Source organism: Pipistrellus kuhlii, unplaced genomic scaffold, assembly GCF_014108245.1.
Source record: "Pipistrellus kuhlii isolate mPipKuh1 unplaced genomic scaffold, mPipKuh1.p scaffold_m20_p_8, whole genome shotgun sequence".
Taxonomy (NCBI): domain Eukaryota; kingdom Metazoa; phylum Chordata; class Mammalia; order Chiroptera; family Vespertilionidae; genus Pipistrellus; species Pipistrellus kuhlii.
This window is the reverse complement of record NW_023425584.1, coordinates 1,520,659-1,539,072: the sequence shown is the minus strand read 5'-3', so window position 1 is coordinate 1,539,072 and position 18,414 is coordinate 1,520,659. Positions and strand designations below refer to the sequence as shown.

The window sequence follows — 18,414 nt, the reverse complement described above, 5'->3', positions numbered from 1 at the left end:
TATTGTAAATAATAACCAATTTAGTGTAGAAAAATCAAAGTATAAGGAAGCAAAAAATAAACTACCTTAAAATTATTACTTAGAAATAGCCATTATTAACTTTTTTAAAAAAAATATGTTTTATTGATTTTTCACAGAGAGGAAGAGAGAGGGATAGAGAGTTAGAAACATCCATGAGAGCGAATCATTGATCAGCTGCCTCTTGCACACCCCCTACTGGGAATGTGCCCGCAACCAAGGTACATGCCCTTGACCAGAATCGAATCCTGGACCCTTCAGTCTGCAGGCCGACGCTCTATCCACTGAGCCAAACCGGTCCCGGCCATTATTAACTTTTGTTGTGTTGATTTAATAATGATTAAATGTTAGTACAGGCTTAGGAAGAATGGATATCCAAATACTGATTAAGAAGCTAGGATTTGAATGAAGAGCAAAATTCATTTATAGACACTTGAAAAATATGTTAGGAGGAGGCATTGTGTGGGGTTGGTATGATGAGCATGTCAGCTTCTCCCAGCCTGTACTTGACTCTGCTTTGCCCAACTTTCCCTGGAATGTTCAGAGATTGATTAAATACATTTGAAATATCTTTTATTACCTCCAAATCAGTGTCTACAGCAGTGACAGGCATATTTATGGAGATTATTATGGAAAGCAGGAACACTACAAAACTCTAGGAATGTGCATTGGAAGGAAAAATGGAAAGTAACACAAATAGAAGAATGAGAAGAAACTGTATTTTTATTATACTTTTAATTCTTATTAAATCTATTTGGGTAAAATTGATTAATACTATTATATAAGTTTCAGGTGTTCAACTTTATAAACATCTGTGTACTCCATTGTGTGCTCACTCCCTAAGGTCTAGTCTCCTTTTGTCACCATATATTTGACCCCCTTTGCCCTCCTTATCCTCCCTCTAGCTCCCTTCCCAACTGGTAACTGCATTCTATTCGGATCTGTGCGTGTGTTTTGTTTGTTCTTTTTAAATTGGATTTATTAGAGTTACATTAATAATATAAGTTTTGCCAAAACTGGTTTGGAAGTACCTCAGCCCAGCCTGTGCCTTCTCACAGTCCAGGAGACTGCCGGCTTAGGTCTGCTCCCCATGGGGGGCGAGCTGCTGCTGAGGCAGGAGAGGATTCTGCCTCCTCCATTGCACTCGCAAGCAGTGAGCCCTGTTTCACACTGACCACCAGGGGGCAGCTCCTGCATTGAGTGTCTGCCTCCTTGTGGTCAGTGTGTGTCATAGCAACTGGTCGTTCTGCCATTTGGTCAAAGTTGCATGTTAGCCTATTATTATATAGGATTATTTTCTCTTTTATTAGCTTTTTAATCATGTATTCATTTGCAGGAGTCCTCAAACTTTTTAAAGTGGGGGCCAGATCACGGTCCCTCAGAGAGCTGGAGGGCCGGACTATATGAACTACTAATTCCTACTGTAACGCCTCAGCTGCGCTCACTGCCCAAAAAACCTGGCGGGCCGGATCAGACTCCTCTGCGGGCCACATGTGGCCCACGGGCCGTAGTTTGAAGACCCCTGATTTAGGGTTTGTTGGTTGTTGTTTTTTGTGGCGTGTTCACCAGATACATGGGAAGAGTTTTGATACTTCCCTCATTCTTAATGTTCTTTTTTTTTTTTTCATCTTTTTCAGTCCCTTTGGAACAGATAGTCACCATGTTTAGATATTAGCAAGCCAATGTGTATGTCCACATTTGAAAATGGCAGAGGGAAATAATAATGAAGAGGTAATTCACTTGAACAGCTTTCACTGCCACCAGGGACAAGGTAAGTGTTGGTTCTCACTTTCTCCTTTTCACCATTTCCCCCTTAGTACTACAGTTATATCTTCTTTAAAATGAACCTGTTTTGCACCATGCAGAATCCAGAGATGTCTCATTTTTAGGTTTTAGAATATCAGGTGTAAATGGATGTATCAAACTAGAATTTTGTGTCAGATGGTGATACCTAATGGCATGACTTAAGTTTAAGAAGCTTACATCAAAAGTAGATTGATAAGCTATGAATTCACAGTCTAAAAAGAATTACGGCTGAAACCGGTTTGGCTCAGTGGATAGAGCATCGGCCTTTGGACTGAAAGGTCCCAGGTTCGATTCCGGTCAAGGGCATGTTCCTTGGTTGCGGGCACATCCCCAGTAGGGGGTGTGCAAGAGGTAGCTGAACCATGATTCTCTCTCATCAGTGTTTCTAGCTTTCTATCCCTCTCGCTTTCTCTCTGTAAAAACTCAATTAAAAAAAAAGAAAGAATTGTGAGCATATAGTCCTTTGATCTTAAGAAGTTGGAGTTTGAGAAAAGTGGCATGTACTTTTTGTGCTTGAGTTATTCTGCCCAACATAATTTATTTTGAGGTGAATTTTATTCACGTGTTACATGTGTAAGTAATTCAATCCTTTTTAATTGGTGAATAATAATCACCTAGAATTCTAAATCTACTGAAAATAGGTTTAATATGAAGGTAAAACAGAGTTTAAAACTACAGGAATGAAAGATACATTATGCAGAGAGTAGCTTAAAAAAATAAAGAAGAACTGGTATGTCTGTATATTATCAAGTAAAATAGACATTGCAGCCAGGAGTATTAATAAGATTGCATAATGATAAAGTCAGTGCACTCGGAAGATAAAACAATTCTAATCCCTACACACTTAGTAACATGGTGTCAAAATATACAAAGCAGAAACTGACAGAACTAGAAGAAATGAACTAATCCACACTCATAATGGGAGATTTTAACATGTTTCTTTAAATAACTGGGAGAGAGCCCAGCACACACAAAAATTACGTATATGAATGTAGAATATTGGAAAAACATGATAAACAAACTTGACACAATAGACATGTATGAAATAGACCCAGTGTGTTTACCAAAATTGACCATATTTTGAGCCACAAAACAAATTTCAAGTTTCAGAGGATTGAAATAATATAGGTTAGCCGAAACCGGTTTGGCTCAATGGATAGAGCGTTGGCTTGGGGACTGAAGGGTCCCAGATTCGATTCCGGTTAAAGGCATATCCTTGGTTGCGGGCATATCCCCAGTAGGGGGTGTGCAAGAGGCAGCTGATCGATGACTCTCATCGATGTTTCTGACTCTCTATCTCCCTTCCTCTCTGTACAAAATCAATAAAATATATATTAAAAAATAACAATAATATAGGTTATACTAGAGTCCCAGTGCACAAATTTGTGCACCAGTGGGGTCCTGGGAGTTGGGGTTGGGGGATGTGATTGGCTCTCCAGTCAGGCGGTAGGACGCCCTTACCAGCCTGGGATTCACATCCGTCCCACTGATATTCACGCTGGTTGTCGAGAGCCACCTGCAGCCACTTTTATGTCCCTTCTTCCTGTGGAGCGTCTAGGGAGGGGAACGGCCATGGTGCCTGATGAGGTGCTGTCGAGACTTCAATTTTAAGAAATTGACAGATTCATCAAAGATTTTTCCAGCCTAGTATAAGAAAAAGTTGATAATCTTGAGCATAAGGAATTGTCAGATTTTCTCAAGTGGTTCCCAAAATGTATTATTGCCAAAGATTAGCATGGAAACGGCTTTTTTTTTTTTTTGAAACATGACTCTTAATGCTTAGGTATTTGTGTCACTTGAGATACCACCAGCCACAAACTTGGCTTCAGACTTGGCCTTTTGCATCCCCAAACTGAAATCTAAAGAACAGAATGTGATTGTGCCCACCTGCTGGTAACAGTATTTTCTGCCTGTTTTTAGACTGGATCCATCTCAGAGATGGACCCATCACCATATCTGATGACTCTGATGAAGAAGGAGTTCCAATGACGGTCACCCCAGCTTCTCAGCGACATGATGAAGAGGACCTGGATGATGATGTCATCCTGACAGAAGTGAGTTTTCTTAAACTTAACCCATGATGAGCATAAGGATATACATTATTTATTTATTTTTAATAGTATTTATTTTTTTTAAGAGAGAGAGAGAGCAAGAGAAACATCGAAAAGAGAGATACATTGCTTGGTTGCCTCCCTTGCATAACCCAACCAGAGATTGAACCCACAACTTGAGCATATGCCCTGACAGGGACTTAAATCAGTGATCCTTTGTTGCATAGGACGACACTTGATCAATTGAGCCACACTGAGCAGGGTTACATTTTTTTAAATATGTTTTTTATTGATTTATTACAGAGAGGAAGAAAGAGGGACAGAGAGTTAGAAACATCGATGAGAGAATCATCGATCAGCTGCCTCTTGCACACACCCCACTGGGGATGTGCCCACAACCCAGGTACATGCCCTTGACCGGAATCGAACCCGGAACCCTTCAGTCCGCAGGCCGACGCTCTATCCACTGAGCCAAACCGATTTTGACTGCTTTTATTCTTATAGTGAATATAGTGTGATCAGATTTTAGTATTACCATAAGCATGAAGAATAAGTTTTGTGGTTGAGGTGTTTTTGTCTCTTTCCTGTCCTATCTCAGAAGCTGCATATAAGTACATAAAAAGGTCATAGACATAGGAAAGAAATTGAATTATTGTTATTAAAATTTCATTTTTTCTTAGACAAGTAAACCTCAAACATCACGACCTAATCTCATCAAACCAGCTGCCCATTGGCAAGATCTCAAAAGCTGGGGAGAAGAAAGGCCTAAAAAGTCTAGAGCAGCCTTTGAGTCAAATAAGAACAACTATTTTGCAGTGAATAACAGCACATTGTTTGATTCTGGGGCACAGGATGATTCTGAGGATGACTACGATGAATTTCTGGATCATGGGCCTCCTGGAGTTTCTGAATTAATTAATCCAAGTGGCCAAACAGAAAGAGAACCCAAGCCTGGACCAAGTCATAACCAAACAACAAATGATATTGGCAACCCCGGATCAGAGCCAAAAATCTTCATCTGGAGAAAAAGTGACCTTCTTATTCCAGATAATGATCCTTTGGACACTCAGAACCAGTCATCTGAAGACTCAGAGACAGACCTTTTATCAAACCTCGGAGACTCAGCTGATATGCTAGATGATCAGACCAACGAAGACGATCATTGGTTAGAAAACCCTCCTTTCTTCCCGTCTCTAAACCCACAGCCCCGGGAGAGAGCAAACCCGGCTGTTCCTCGGGAGCTGCAGCCTGAAGCAGAGCTGGGCCCCTTGTTCTATCAGCACGGCCCCCTAGGGCTGGCTTTCCCGAGGCCGGCTTTTCCGAGACCAGAGCCCCCTTATGACGGCATTCCCGGCCCCTCCTCTCCTCGGCCCGCCCACCCTCTGGGAGAGCTGGAAGACCAGCAGCTAGCAATAGACGAGGAGGAGGAGGAGGAAGAGGAAGAGGATGACGACGATGGGCCAGGCCCAGCCTTTCAGGAGCCCAATTTGGAACATCTTTGGGGGCAAGAAGCTAATGAGGTCGACCAAGAAGTCGTTGCACTGCTAGTGAAAGAAACAGTAAGTTGGATTTCATTAAGTAAGTAAGTGTAGACACTAAATATACTGTTTCCTTTTATTGGGAAAACATTGTGAGTGTGGACTTCACTTTCCTAAGGAGGGTACATTTATGGAATAGAAGAGAAACATGAAAATTAAATCAGAATTTCTTAATCTATTTTTAAATTCCCAGCAAGCCCTTTGGGATTCTAGCTGTAGATTAAGGATAACCTGGTGCTGTCATAAGAGCAATCCCCCCCGTTTTAAAAAAGACTTTGAGTTAACTCCAGAGTCAAACCGTAAAGCAGGTTTACCAGATTACCTAGAGCCGCACTGTCCAATGTGGGCCTCACGCAGCTGGCTAAGTTTAAATGTCTATACGATTTAAAGTTTTGTTTTCATTGCTGCGCATGGGCACGAACAGCTACTATATGGGAAAGCACAGAGTAGAACCTTTCCCTCTTTTCCTGGCTAGTGCGGCTCAGTGATTGAGTGTTGACCTATGAACTAGAAAGTAACAGGTAGATTACTGGTCAGGACACATTTTTGGCTCAGCCCCCATTTGGGCGTGCAGGAGGCGGCCGATCAACTCTTTCAACATTGATGTTTCTATCTCTCTCTCCCTTTTCTGAAATCAATGACAATATATTTTAAAATAAAAATAAAAAGTGCTGAAACCGGGTTGGCTCAATGGATAGAGCGTCGGCTTGGGGACTGAAAGGTCCCGGGTTCGATTCCGGTCAAGGGCATGTACCTTGGTTGCGGGCATACCCCCAGTAGGGGGTGTGCAAGAGGCAGCTGATCGATGACTCTCTCTTATCGATGTTTCTAACTCTCTATCTCTCTCCCTTCCTCGCTATACAAAATCAATAAATAATATTTTTTAAAATAAAAATAAAAAGTAGTGCAGAGCCCTGGCCAAATAGTTCAGTTGATTAGAGCGTCATCCAATACACCAAGGCTGTGGGCTCAATCCCAGTCAGCCAATGAAAGCATAAGTAAGTGGATAACGAATTAATGTTTCTCTCTCTCTCAGAAAAATAAACAGTACAGGGTTTATGTCCTGATCCTGCGCCCATTGCCTTTGGACACTCTCCTAACTCTTCTTCACTAGGTTTTTTTCAATTGGCCCACTAGGTTGTGTGCTTTCTGAGGGTAAGCACTAGATTGTACTTTATTCCACTTTGAATCCCTTTACTTGGCAGAAATGTTCAATGTTTATTGAAAGAATGAAGGACATTACAAAATGGGAGCAGAGGACCAGATGATCCCAGGGGTCTTTCCATATTCTATGTAGACGGATGAATCTGTGCTCCTGGTGTGAAGTTTTAAGCTAGACACAAACTTCCTTTATAGCCCTTTTCTAGTTTGTAATTATTTGGCATCTGGTGTTTTGTTTTGTTGTATTGTGTTCTGTGTGTGTGTGTGTGTGTTTTAATATATATTTTTATTGATTTCAGAGAGGAAAGGAGAGAGAGAGAGAGAAACATCAATGATGAGAGAGATCATTTATTTACTGCCTCATGCACGTCCCCTACTGGGGATCGAGCCCACAATCCGGGCATGTTCCCTTGCCTGGAATCGAACTCAGGACCCTTCAGTCTGCAATGCTCTATCCACTGAGCCAAACCAGCTAGGGCTGACATTGGATTTTTATTGCAATTTGAAAACATTCTAATGGATGAAATGAACATAATGTTTTTATTCTTTTCCAGGAAGCAAGATTTCCAGATGTAGCACCTGGCTATATTGAGGAAATAATTCATTTGAAGAATTATTATGATTTGAATGTGTGAGTATACCATGCCTTTTTTTCTTTCTTTTTTTTTATTGTACTAAAACATAAAAATTTATAACTGAACCATTTTTTAAAAATAAATGTTTTTATTGATTTCAGAGAGGAAAGATAAAGAGAGAGAGAGAATAGAGAGAGAGAAACATTGATGAGAGAGAATCATTGATTGGCTGCCTCCTGCACACCCAAAACCAGGGATCAGGACCACATCCCAGGCACGTGTCTTGACCAGGAATCAAACTGTGACCTCCTGGTTCATAGGTCAATGTTTAACCCTTTGCACTCCGAACCATTCTGGACGTTGGCTACCAGCTACTCGACGCTACTTTGCGGCGGAAACTCAATTCCCCGTAATCACTAATAAACTGCAATGTCCCCTGAGAGGGGACAGCGGAGTGCAAAGGGTTAATCAATGAGCCACACTGGCCAGGCAGAACTTCATTTTTCAAACATTGTGTTTGATTCGTGGGCAGGTGTGGGATTTGGAAACAATATGAAAATAACCTCATTTATTTTTGCAGACTTTGTAATTTTCTACTGGAAAACCCAGATTATCCAAAGAGAGAAGATCGAGTCATTATCAACCCTAGTAGCAGCCTGCTTGCTAGTCAAGATGAGATAAAGGCAAGTATTGAGTTCTTGTTTGCAGTCTCTACCTGGAAATGCCCTGTTTCTTTCCATTGTCTTCATGAGAAGAAAGTGATTTGTCAGGACACATTTTTAAAGATTAGCCAGGAAAATAGAATTTCAGAATATATTTATTCTTTAGTGGGATTTGCCCATCTGAGCCACTTTGAATTCTGTATTTAATTCTCCCCTTTCTCACAAATCCTCCATCTCTCTCATCCTACAAAATAAGTTCCTAACTTGAAACAAGAATTGGTCAGGATTTTTGGTATCATCTCAGTTATTTTTTAAACATTTAAAATTGAAAACATATGAAAAATTTTAAATATGAGTCCTATGGAAAGATTTTATATTGATCACCTATATATCCAGCAGTATTTTAAAAGTTAACTTAAAAAAAAAAAATCTTTATTGTTCATAATATTACAAATGTTCCTCATTCCCCCCCCCCATTGCTCCTCTCCACCAGGTTCCTACCCCACCCTCTGCCCTTTCCTCACCCCCCATTGTCCTTATCCATAGGTGCACAGTTTATGTTCAGTCTCTTCCCACACCCCCCTCTCCCCTTTTCCCTGAGAATCGTCAGTTCACTCCCCTTCCATACCTCTGATTCTATTATATTCACCAGTTAATATTGTTCATCAGATTTTTTAATTCCCTTGGTTTTTAGATTCACTTGATAGTTTTGTATTTGTTGTTCATAATTTTTATCTTTATTTTCTTTCTCTTCCTAAAGAACCCCCTTCAGCAATTCATATAATTCTGGTTTGGCGGTGATGAACTCCTTTAGCTTTTTTTTTTTATTAGTGAAGCTCTTTATCTGGCCTTTGATTCTGAGTGATAGCTTTGCTGGGTAGAGTATTTTTGGCTGTAGGTTCTTGTTGTTCATCACCTTGAATATTTCTTGCCATTCCCATCTGGCCTGCATGGTTTCTGTTGAGAAATCAGCTGACAATCGTATGGGTGTTCCTTTATAGGTAACTACCTGCTTTTCTCTTGCTGCTTTTAATATTCTCTCTTTGTGTTTTGCTCTTGGAATTTTAATTATGATGTGTCTTGGTGTGGTCCTCTTTAGATTCCTTTTGATTGGGGTTCTGTAAGTCTAATTCTTTCACCAGCTGGGGGAAGTTTTTTGTCACTTTCTTTCAGTATGTTTTCGGTATCTTGCTTTCTCTCTTTTTCTGGGACCCCCATAATTCTGATGTTGGTTCGCTTGAAGTCCCAGAGTTTTCTTACATTATCTTCAACTTTCTGGATTCTCTTGTCTTCTTGCTTCTGCGGAGGAGTGTCTTCTGGCTCTTTGTGTTCCAAATCTTTGACTTGATTCTTGCAATCTTCCATTCTGTTTTTAGGACTCCGTATAATATTTTTTATTTCAGACAATGTATTCTTTTTTTTCTTTTTCTTTTTTTTAAAATATATTTTATTGATTTTGTACAGAGAGGAAGGGAGAGAGATAGATAATTAGAAACATCGATGAGAGAGAGTCATCGTTCAGCTGCCTCTTGCACACCCCCTACTGGGGATATGCCCGCAACCAAGGTACATGCCCTTGACCGGAATCGAACCCGGGACCTTTCAGTCCCCAAGCCGATGCTCTATCCACTGAGCCAAACCGGTTTCGGCAGACAGACAATGTATTCTTTATTTCTAGTTGATCCCTTATTATTTCTAGTTGATCCCTTTTCATATCCTCATAGGACTCATTTATTTTATCAGTCTTTTCTAGGAAATTCTTGAAAAACCTTATAAGCATGGTTTTGAACTCTATATTCAGTTGCGTTTTGTCTTCCATTTCTTTTGTTTGTGATCTGTTTCCTTGTCTCGGCATTTTCGCAGCTTCCCTGAGTTGGTAGCCTTAAAAGCCTCTGTGCTCAGCTTGGATGGGGCGGAGTTTCAGGGTGGAGCCTACAGCCTTGGCTTCCGGCAGCCCCGCCCTATGAGGTTCCCGAGTCTCAGTGTTCCTCAGTGTCCTTCGGTACTCGCTGCAAGCACCTCTGAGAGAAAGGTGCCCTCGAATTTCGCCCACTACCAAACAGTCTAGGCTCTCCCCCAATGAACCCGGAACTGGGGTTCAGTTCAGTTGCAAGTGGGGTTGGAAGTGGGGTTCAGAGCAGTCTGGAGCTTTTGTCACCTTCCCGTTAGGGCAATCCCGTGGCACAGTCAACCGTCCGTTCTCTGCGCACAATGTGCGCGCCTCAGGGAGTTCCTTTCGCCGCTCCCCTGGGTTTCCACCTTTCAGCCCAGGCTCCCTCTGTATGAGCATGGGTTCCCAGGGTCTGGCCTAGAACTGGGGTTCAGTACAGTCGGAACTGGGCCTCAGTACAGTCCGGGGCTTTTGTCTCCTTCCCACTAGGGCAGTCTAGCAGCAGAGTTAACAGTCTGTCCTCTGCATGAAATGTGCGCGCCTCTGGGACTGCCTTTCGCCGCTCCCCCGGGGTTCCGCCTTACAGCCTAGACTCCCTCTGTATGAGCCTGGGTCCCCAGGGTCTGGCCTAGAACTGGGGTTCAGTGCTGTTGGAACTGGGGTTCAGCACAGTTCGGAGGTTTTATCTCCTTCCCGCTAGGGAACGCCAGCCAGGCACTCAGCCTCCCCCTCCTCTCCGGCTCTGTCCTCTCCGCGCGCGCCGTGTCTCCGTACATTAGGCTTTTACAGCTCCTCTGATTTTCCTTCTGGTTTTCTCTTCTCGTTGTAGAATTTCCTGTAGTTCTGGGTAATGTCCGTTTTGTATTTTAGTTGTATTTTATTGAAATTGTTGTGTGAGGCTGCAGTTAGGTGTCTACCTATGCTGCCATCTTCCAGAATGTCAAAAGTTAACATTTTATTGTATCCACTTTGTCACCTATCTGTCCCTCTGTCCATTAGCACCTCTTCCTTATATTTTATTTCATTATAATGGACTTAAAGGTAAAGCTCTAAGGCATCAGTATACTGCTGCAAACATACCTCAGCCTGCAGATTGCTTAGAGTTCAGTATCTGTTTATAGTTTTTGTTTGTTTTATCCTCACCCAAAGATAGGTTTATTGATTTTAGAGCGGAAGGGGAAGAGAGAGGAACATTGATTGGTTACTCCCATACACACCCCAATCAGGGATTGTTTCACAATCCAGGTACATGCCCTAACTGGAATCGAACCCACAACCATTTGGTGAATGGGATCATGCCATCCAACTTAGCCACCTGGCCAAAGCTATTTATAGTTTTTGTTTTTAATTTATTACTCATTTCAGAGGAAGGGAGAGGGGGAGAAAGATAGAAACATCAGTGATGAGAGGGAATCATTGATAGCCTGCCTCCTACACGCCCCCTACTGGGGATTGAGCCCACAACCCAGGCATCTGCCCTGACCAGGAATCCTACTGCAACCACTGAGCCACATCGACTGGGCTGTTGATTGTGTAATGTAAGATTACATGCCGAAACTGGTTTGGCTCAATGGATAGAGCATCGGCCTGCAGACTGAAAGGTCCCGGTTTTTTTTTTGTTTTTTTTTTTTAAATATATTTTATTGATTTTGTACAGAGAGGGAGGGAGAGAGATAGAGAGTTAGAAACATCGATGAGAGAGAGTCATCGATCAGCCGCCTCTGGCACATCCCCTACTGGGGATGTGCCCGCAACCAAAGTACATGCCCTTGACTGGAATCGAACCGGGGACCCTTCAGTCCTCAAGCTGACGCTCTATCCATTGAGCCAAACCAGTCTCAGCGAAAGGTCCCGGGTTTGATTCCGGTCAAGGGCATGTACCTTGGTTGCAGGCACATCCCCAGTAGGGGGTGTGCAAGAGGCAGCTGATCGATGACTCTCTCTCATCGATGTTTCTAATTCTCCATCCCGTGCTCGCTTCGGCAGCACTTATACTAAAAATTGAAACGACCCAGAGAAGATTAGCATGGCCCCTGGGCAAGGATGACACGCAAATTCGTGAAGCGTTCCATATTTTAAAAAAAAGAAAAAAAAAAATTCTATCCCTCTCTTCCTCTCTGTAAAAAAATCAATAAAATAAATAAAATAAAAAATAAATATATAATGTAAGATTACATACAATGCATACACCTGTGTAACCAAATCCTTATCAACATATAAAGTTTGACTTTTTTAAAAGTTAAATTATCATCTTTGTACATATAAGTTTGACTTTTTAAATCTTAATCATTATCACCCTGACTGGTAGCTCAACTGTTTGAAGCGTCAGCCTATATTTGATTCCCAGTCAGGGCACATACCTAGTTTGCAGGTTCATTTCTCTCTCTTACCCTCCCCGCCCATTCCTTCCTTCCCCTGCCTTCAAAGCAGTAAACATAACCTTCAGTGAAGATTTTTAAAAAATTCTTGCCTGGGCCTGTGTGCTCAGTGGTTAGAATGTTGGCCCATGAAACAAAGGGTTGCAGGTTCCACCCCGGTCAAGGGCACAAACCTGGGTTATAATTTCCCCACCCTAGCAGAGGCATGTGTGGAAGGCAACCAACTGAGGTGACTCTCACACCGATGTTTCTCTATCCTCTTTCCCTTTCCCCCTCTCTCCCACTCTCTAGAATCAATGGACAAATATCCTCCTGTGAGGATTAAGAAAAAAACATACAAAAACACACACACACACGTATTAATATATATATATATTAATCATTATCTTCACTTGTGGTCCAAAGGAGCATTTAGGGTAAGTGGTGACGGAAAATATAGTTCAGAACTGCCTCATTGGGGTTTGTTGCTCCGTCTTATTTTCCACAAAATTTTTTTTTTTTAATATATATTTTATTGATTTTTTACAGAGAGGAAGGGAGAGAGAGAGAGCCAGAAACGTCGATGAGAGAGAAACATCGATCAGCCGCCTCCTGCACACCCCCCACTGGGGATGTGCCCGCAACCAACGTACATGCCCCTGACCGGAATCAAACCTGGGACCCTTCAGTCTGCAGACCAACGCTCTACCACTGAGCCAAACCGGCTTCGGCTTATTTCCCACAAATTCTTTTGATTAACCTCTTTTACATATTTTATAGCAGGAAAAATTTAATTTTCTAAATATTTTTGTGGGAAGAAGATAGCTGAAAGATGGGGTTCAAATCCCCAGCTATACTTTTTTTACTTGTTCTAAGTAGTAAAGCTATTTCTAGACTCCAGACAGTCATTTAATTTCTCTGAATCACCATTTCTTCATCTCTATTCAGGGCTGGTAACCTCCTTAAAGAGTAGTTGTGAATGAGGTGTTCTTTAGTCAGCAATCCTTCAAATCATTTCCTCTGCCCTCTAATGTGCCTCTCTCTGGTTTCAGTTGCCGAAGGTAGACTTCTTTGACTATTCGAAATTGGCTCCTCTTGACCAGCGCTGCTTCAACCAGGCTGCTGACCTCCTGATGGCCGACTTCAAAATGCTCAGCAGCCAGGACATCAAGTGGGCCCTGCATGAGCTCAAAGGACACTATGCCATCACCCGAAAGGTGCTCTACTTCTTCCTCCTGCGGGTCAGGAGGAGGGCTCCCTGGGATAACACAGTGAAGCGTTCAGCTTGCAGAAAGGGGGTGGTGTATGACGGCAAAGGGCAAAGGAGATTGTCGGGGTGAAGATAGTAAATAGACAGGTGTTTGCTGGTTTGGAAGAACTGAATGAAAAGAAGTAATGCATTAGAAGCAAGGAAATTCTGGCTTGACCACATAAAAGACATGGAGGGTCATGAATTTTACCTTGGAATGCAGGGGGTGTTCCAGTGCTGCTTTTCCCTCCTGAGCTTTCTGGCTGAGGGCAGGCCACACACTGAGCGGTGGTTTGCCTCAGAAAAGAGTTGGAAGCTGCTGGAAGCTCCCACGACTCCAGGGCGCTAAATAAGACTCCCTTTGAGGTCCTCTGTCCTAAGGCTTAGAGAGTGCTGGCCACTAGTGGGTGAGGCAGCATGCCTCATTAGTGACATCTGCACAGCACGGCTTATGGCGGTCAGCCAGGACAGAGAGCACCAGCAGGTGTTGGGCTTGTTCCTCTTCTCTGCTGCCATGAAACCCATTTCTCCTGCTGACGTTCTTGTGGTTCCCAGCACACAGTATGCTTTTTCCAGTGGAGTATTAATGGTTAAAGCACCCACTGCGCTTAACCTCAAAGCTGGTGAACCCTAGATGAACGTGCCTTCATGCTGAGTCTGAGACCCTTCCACCTTTAGATTGCCAGGAAGGTGCAGGCACCTGTCAGCAAACTCCTGATCGAAGTTAATTTTGGTGAACGTACTCCGAGGGGAATACAGAGTTAGTGGTTTCTATTTCTGAATCTCATTCCCCCGGCTAGCTAACTAGGGAATGCCTGTACTGTCACTGAAAGTGAATGAGCTTCGCCCGAAAATTGTAACTGCAAGAAAGCTGGGGGGCTCTTTCATCTTGAGGCGCTCCTAGCGCTGCGCTGCTGCAGGAGGCCCTTCCCGTGCTCTGAGCCCCGGGAGCCCGGAGGAGAAGTGGTCGGAGAAGGGGTTCTCATTAGCGTCCCTGCCAAAGGCTCATCCCACGGCCACTTGTGATTGGGGTAGGAGGCTGTTCCCTCGTTTATACCTTCCTTATCCCTTCCCGGCCTTTGTGTCTTTCATGTGTCTGCGTGTTTTGGTGGGCAGTTTGGAACTTTACATGTTATTTAATGAGAGTGGTGGCGTGTTGAAGGGAACACTCTTGGCTGAAATCTGGTCGGCTGGTGCAGATGATGGGAGTCCTGCCGGTGGAAAGTAAACCTCGGGGACAAGACGTAAAGGCTTCCACTTTGTAATCAGAGCAATGACACGTCTCCCGTGTGCTGCTGCTCAGACATGATGCTAGCTTAGGGACGAGTGTTCACTGGGAGACAATCACACTTCCCTGGGTTCCCCCCTGTGTTATTAATGAACATCAAACACGTATTTTAAAAGATCGTATTAGAGTAAACCCACGCTTAACCCATCACTCAGCTTCAGTAATTATCAGCGACTGCCCAGTCTTGTTTGATCTCCACCCGCTTCCTCCCTCCCCGACTATTTTGAAGCTGATTGCAAGAATCATTTCATTTTCTCTTCAGTCTATAAGTTCTCACTCTCCCCTCCCCCAGGCTCCAGTCTCTGTCCTCAGCTTTTATGTCATCAAATGCCCCTTACCGTGTTGGTTTTTTTATGGTTTTTTATTGTGTTTTTTAGAGAAGTAGGGTGAGAGAAAAAACAAACAAAACATCGATGTGAGTGGGACATCAATGGCTGTTTCAGCTGCCGCTGGCACAGCCCCCACGAGCGATCAAACCCGAAACTCAGGCATGTCCCCTGACCAGGGATCGAACCGGCACCTTCAGTGCATGGGATGATTCCCATCAGTTGAGCCACACTGGCCAGGGCCGTTAGAGTGACTTTAGGTCATCCTAGAGGAACTTGGGCGATTTTCACAAATATCCTAAAAATCATATTGGACTGTGTCTTTGGTTCTCAGAATAATACCACCAGTGGGTATTTGATTTGTGAACATGAGCAAGCTAGAGGGAGAAATGCCAGATAATAGTAAAAGGAAAAATTATGCTGATACCGGTTTGGCTCAGTGGTAGTCGGTTTGTTGGTCTGCAGACTGAAAGGTCCCGGGTTCGATTCCGGTCAAGGGCATGTACCTTGGTTGTGGGCACATCCCCGGTAGGGGCTGTGCAAGAGGCAGCTGGTCAATGTTCTCTCTCATCGACGTTTCTAGCTCTCTCTCTCTCTCCCTTCCTCTCTGTAAAAAAAAATCAATAAAATATATTTTTTTAAAAAAAGGAAAAGGAAAAATTATGCTTCAACATCTGTTGTTCCTCTGTTCCCTGGTAGGTTTTTTGAGCACTTACTGGCTATTACTCCTTGAGGACACTGGCATCATGGAACACAAATTAACTTATTTCCAAAGAGCTTTCATTTTGAGGAGATTTTAAAAAAATATTAAAATAGTTCCGCCTATATTATAAAAAGCCCGTGGCCAGATGCCGGAATGACCAAACGACTGGTCACCAGGAGGGGCGTTGACGGGTCCTGCGGAGGCAGGGGGAGGGACTCTGGGTATCGCATGATTTTGCGCTCTGGGCCTCTAGTCGTATTATAAAGGAGAAGTATGTCTACGAGAGCACTAAGGAAGAAAAGACGTGGTGGTTAAACAGTCTCAAATAATGGATGTCTTCACTAGAAAACAGAAAAAGGCTGTGAGGTAAGGAAAGGTAGACATGGTGTCTTTGAGGTGTGTAGGTGTGAATTCTAGCTAGCAGGTCTTGAAAATAAGCAATTCTGAACAACTAACTTATCTGGTCTATGTAATTAGACCTTCAGTGGTAAAGACTTGAGCTCATTTAAATGCTTATTGGGAAGATCTAAAAAGAAAAAGGGAGAAGTCCTAACTGATATGCTCAGTGGGTAGAGTGTTGGCTACCCACCATAGGATCATGGGCTCGATTCCCGGTCAAGGGCACATACCTGGATTGTGGGTTTACATCCCACCCCCTGGTTGGGGTGTATGTGGAAGGCAGCCAGTCAATGTGTCTCTCACATTGATGTTTCTCCTCTCTCCCCTCTATTTGTCCCCCCTCCCCCCAACTGTCTCTTAAAGGCAATGGGGGGAAAATAGGCTCTGGTGAGGATTAACAAAAAATAATGATAATATTAAATTTAAAAAGGGAAAAATGAAAAGGTATGGAAGATGGGATTATCGCTGGGATAAGAATTTTGTGCTCCAGAACCAAGGTGAAAGCAACAAAGGAGTGTGGGGAGTGGAACAGGGAGTGTTGACCAGAATAACACCATAGAGGTAATGTCTGTGAAATACAGCTCCCTAGCCATTCGTTTTGTGACTTAACCTGTACTTATTCAAGGACAGTTTGGGCCGTTTGTGTTTTCTTACCTGGCCCTTTAATTTGTCAGCAAGCATTTGGGTTCCGCCATTGTAGCAGTTCGTCCAAGTCAGAAAAAACAAAAATTAAATGCACCTGTTTTCCCCACTACCTGTTTCTGTAAGCCATGCTGGGGAGAAGCGAAACTGAGTCAAAATGAAATTCGGGGATTGCCTGAGTTCCAGGTAGTCTCGTATCCTATTTATAGTGTAATCTTTCCCTTTCTCAATTTTTAGGCCTTTTCTGATGCTATTAAAAAATGGCAGGAGCTATCACCAGAAACCAGTGGAAAAAGAAAAAAGAGAAAAGAAATGAATCAGTATTCTTACATAGATTTCAAGTTTGAACAAGGTAACGGCAAACTGTGTGCTGCTGCTCTGCAGAACCGTCCCTTCCCACACACTCTTGCCTCTGGAAAGACGGGGAGTCTGTCTGTTGTCACTCCATCTTCCTGACTTTCCGTCTCTGTGTGCCCTCCACTGGCTTGTCAGTATCTGAAAGTTCTGTGTACTGGGCTAGACAAAGTATTCTGAGTGAGATCTGCTGTGGAAAGACAGCAGCTGGGATTTTGAATCTGTATGTCAGTCCATTCAGCCTAAGAATGTAACATCAGATATGTAAGCTCTGGTCTGTTCACCCACCTTACTTTTACAAAAGTCTCAGTTTTGATGCATCTGATTTTCCCCTGTTAACTTCATTTTAGCCCCTTGTTTCAGATATATCCCTTTTAATTTTTGATTCTGGTACTTATATTGCACTTATTAGATCATCTTTAACGACATTGGAAATTAGAAATAGAAAATATACTTGATTTACATTAGTAGTTTAATATTTGTGACTTAGAGATACACTTAACTTTTGTTCTTAACTCTCACCTTAGGATATATTTTTATTGATTGGGGAGGGGAAAGGAGAGGAATGGAGGATGGGAGGGAGAGAGAAAGAGAGAGAAACATTGATGTGAGCGAGACATTGATGAGTTGTCTCCCACATGCACCCTGACTGAGGATATAACCCACAACCTAGGTATGTGCCCTGACTGGGGAATCAAACTGGGGACCTTTCGGTGCCCAGGACAACGTTCAACCAACTGAGTCAAACTCTTGTTGGTATATACCAAGTCCAAGAGGAGTATATTCCAAAAATGCAAGGCTGGTTCATTATTCAAAAACAAATCAGTACAATACACTATATTAATAGACTAAAGAAAAATCACCTGGTCATATCAGTTGATGTAGAAAAGGCATTTAATAATATTTAAAACCTATTCAGATTAAAACTCTCAGAAAGTTAGGAATTAAGAGGAGCTTTCTCAGCTTAATAATGTCTACAATAAAATCTAATCCTAATATTATACTTAATAGTGGGTGAATCCTTCTTCCTCTGAGATTGGGAGTAAGGAAGGATATCCTACCCGGCTGGTGTGGCTTAGTGATTGAGCATCGACCTATGAACCGGGAGGTCACAGTTTGATTCTCAATCAGGGCTCAATCCCCAGTGTGGGGCGTGTAGGAGGCACCCAATCAATGATTCTCTCTTATCCATGTTTCTCTCCCTCTTCCTTCCTCTCTGAAATCAATAAAAATATATTTTTTGAAGAAGAAGAATATTCTATTCACTGCTATTCAATATAGTCCTGGAAGTTCTAGCCATCTGGAACCTGATATAGTTAAATATTGATAAAATCAAGATTTACTAAGAACAGGTTTTTTTGAGTAAATAGAAAATCTGGATGAAGTAGAGAAGT

General features: G+C 42.7%; 1 protein-coding gene and 1 non-coding gene across 6 annotated transcripts in view; both read left to right on the top strand.

The window, feature by feature from the left end:
- The window catches only part of RNF216 (ring finger protein 216), a 96,349-nt gene that overhangs the window by 10,343 nt on the left and 67,592 nt on the right, over positions 1-18,414 (top strand). For 3 of the 5 annotated variants that reach the window (XM_045576777.1, XM_045576776.1, XM_045576779.1), the window contains exons 2-8: positions 1,656-1,789; positions 3,745-3,878; positions 4,556-5,434; positions 7,129-7,205; positions 7,730-7,832; positions 13,112-13,276; positions 16,904-17,018. In XM_045576777.1, coding sequence (XP_045432733.1) covers positions 1,723-1,789; positions 3,745-3,878; positions 4,556-5,434; positions 7,129-7,205; positions 7,730-7,832; positions 13,112-13,276; positions 16,904-17,018 — 1,540 coding nt within the window. In that variant the 5' untranslated portion in view covers positions 1,656-1,722. The remainder of the gene's footprint in view (positions 1-1,655; positions 1,790-3,744; positions 3,879-4,555; positions 5,435-7,128; positions 7,206-7,729; positions 7,833-13,111; positions 13,277-16,903; positions 17,019-18,414) is intronic. The other 2 variants (XM_036423448.2, XM_045576778.1) reach the window with 2 other exon arrangements.
- Positions 11,673-11,780, top strand: LOC118712005. The gene has a single exon (XR_004985932.1). It is a non-coding gene; the product is annotated as a U6 spliceosomal RNA (small nuclear RNA).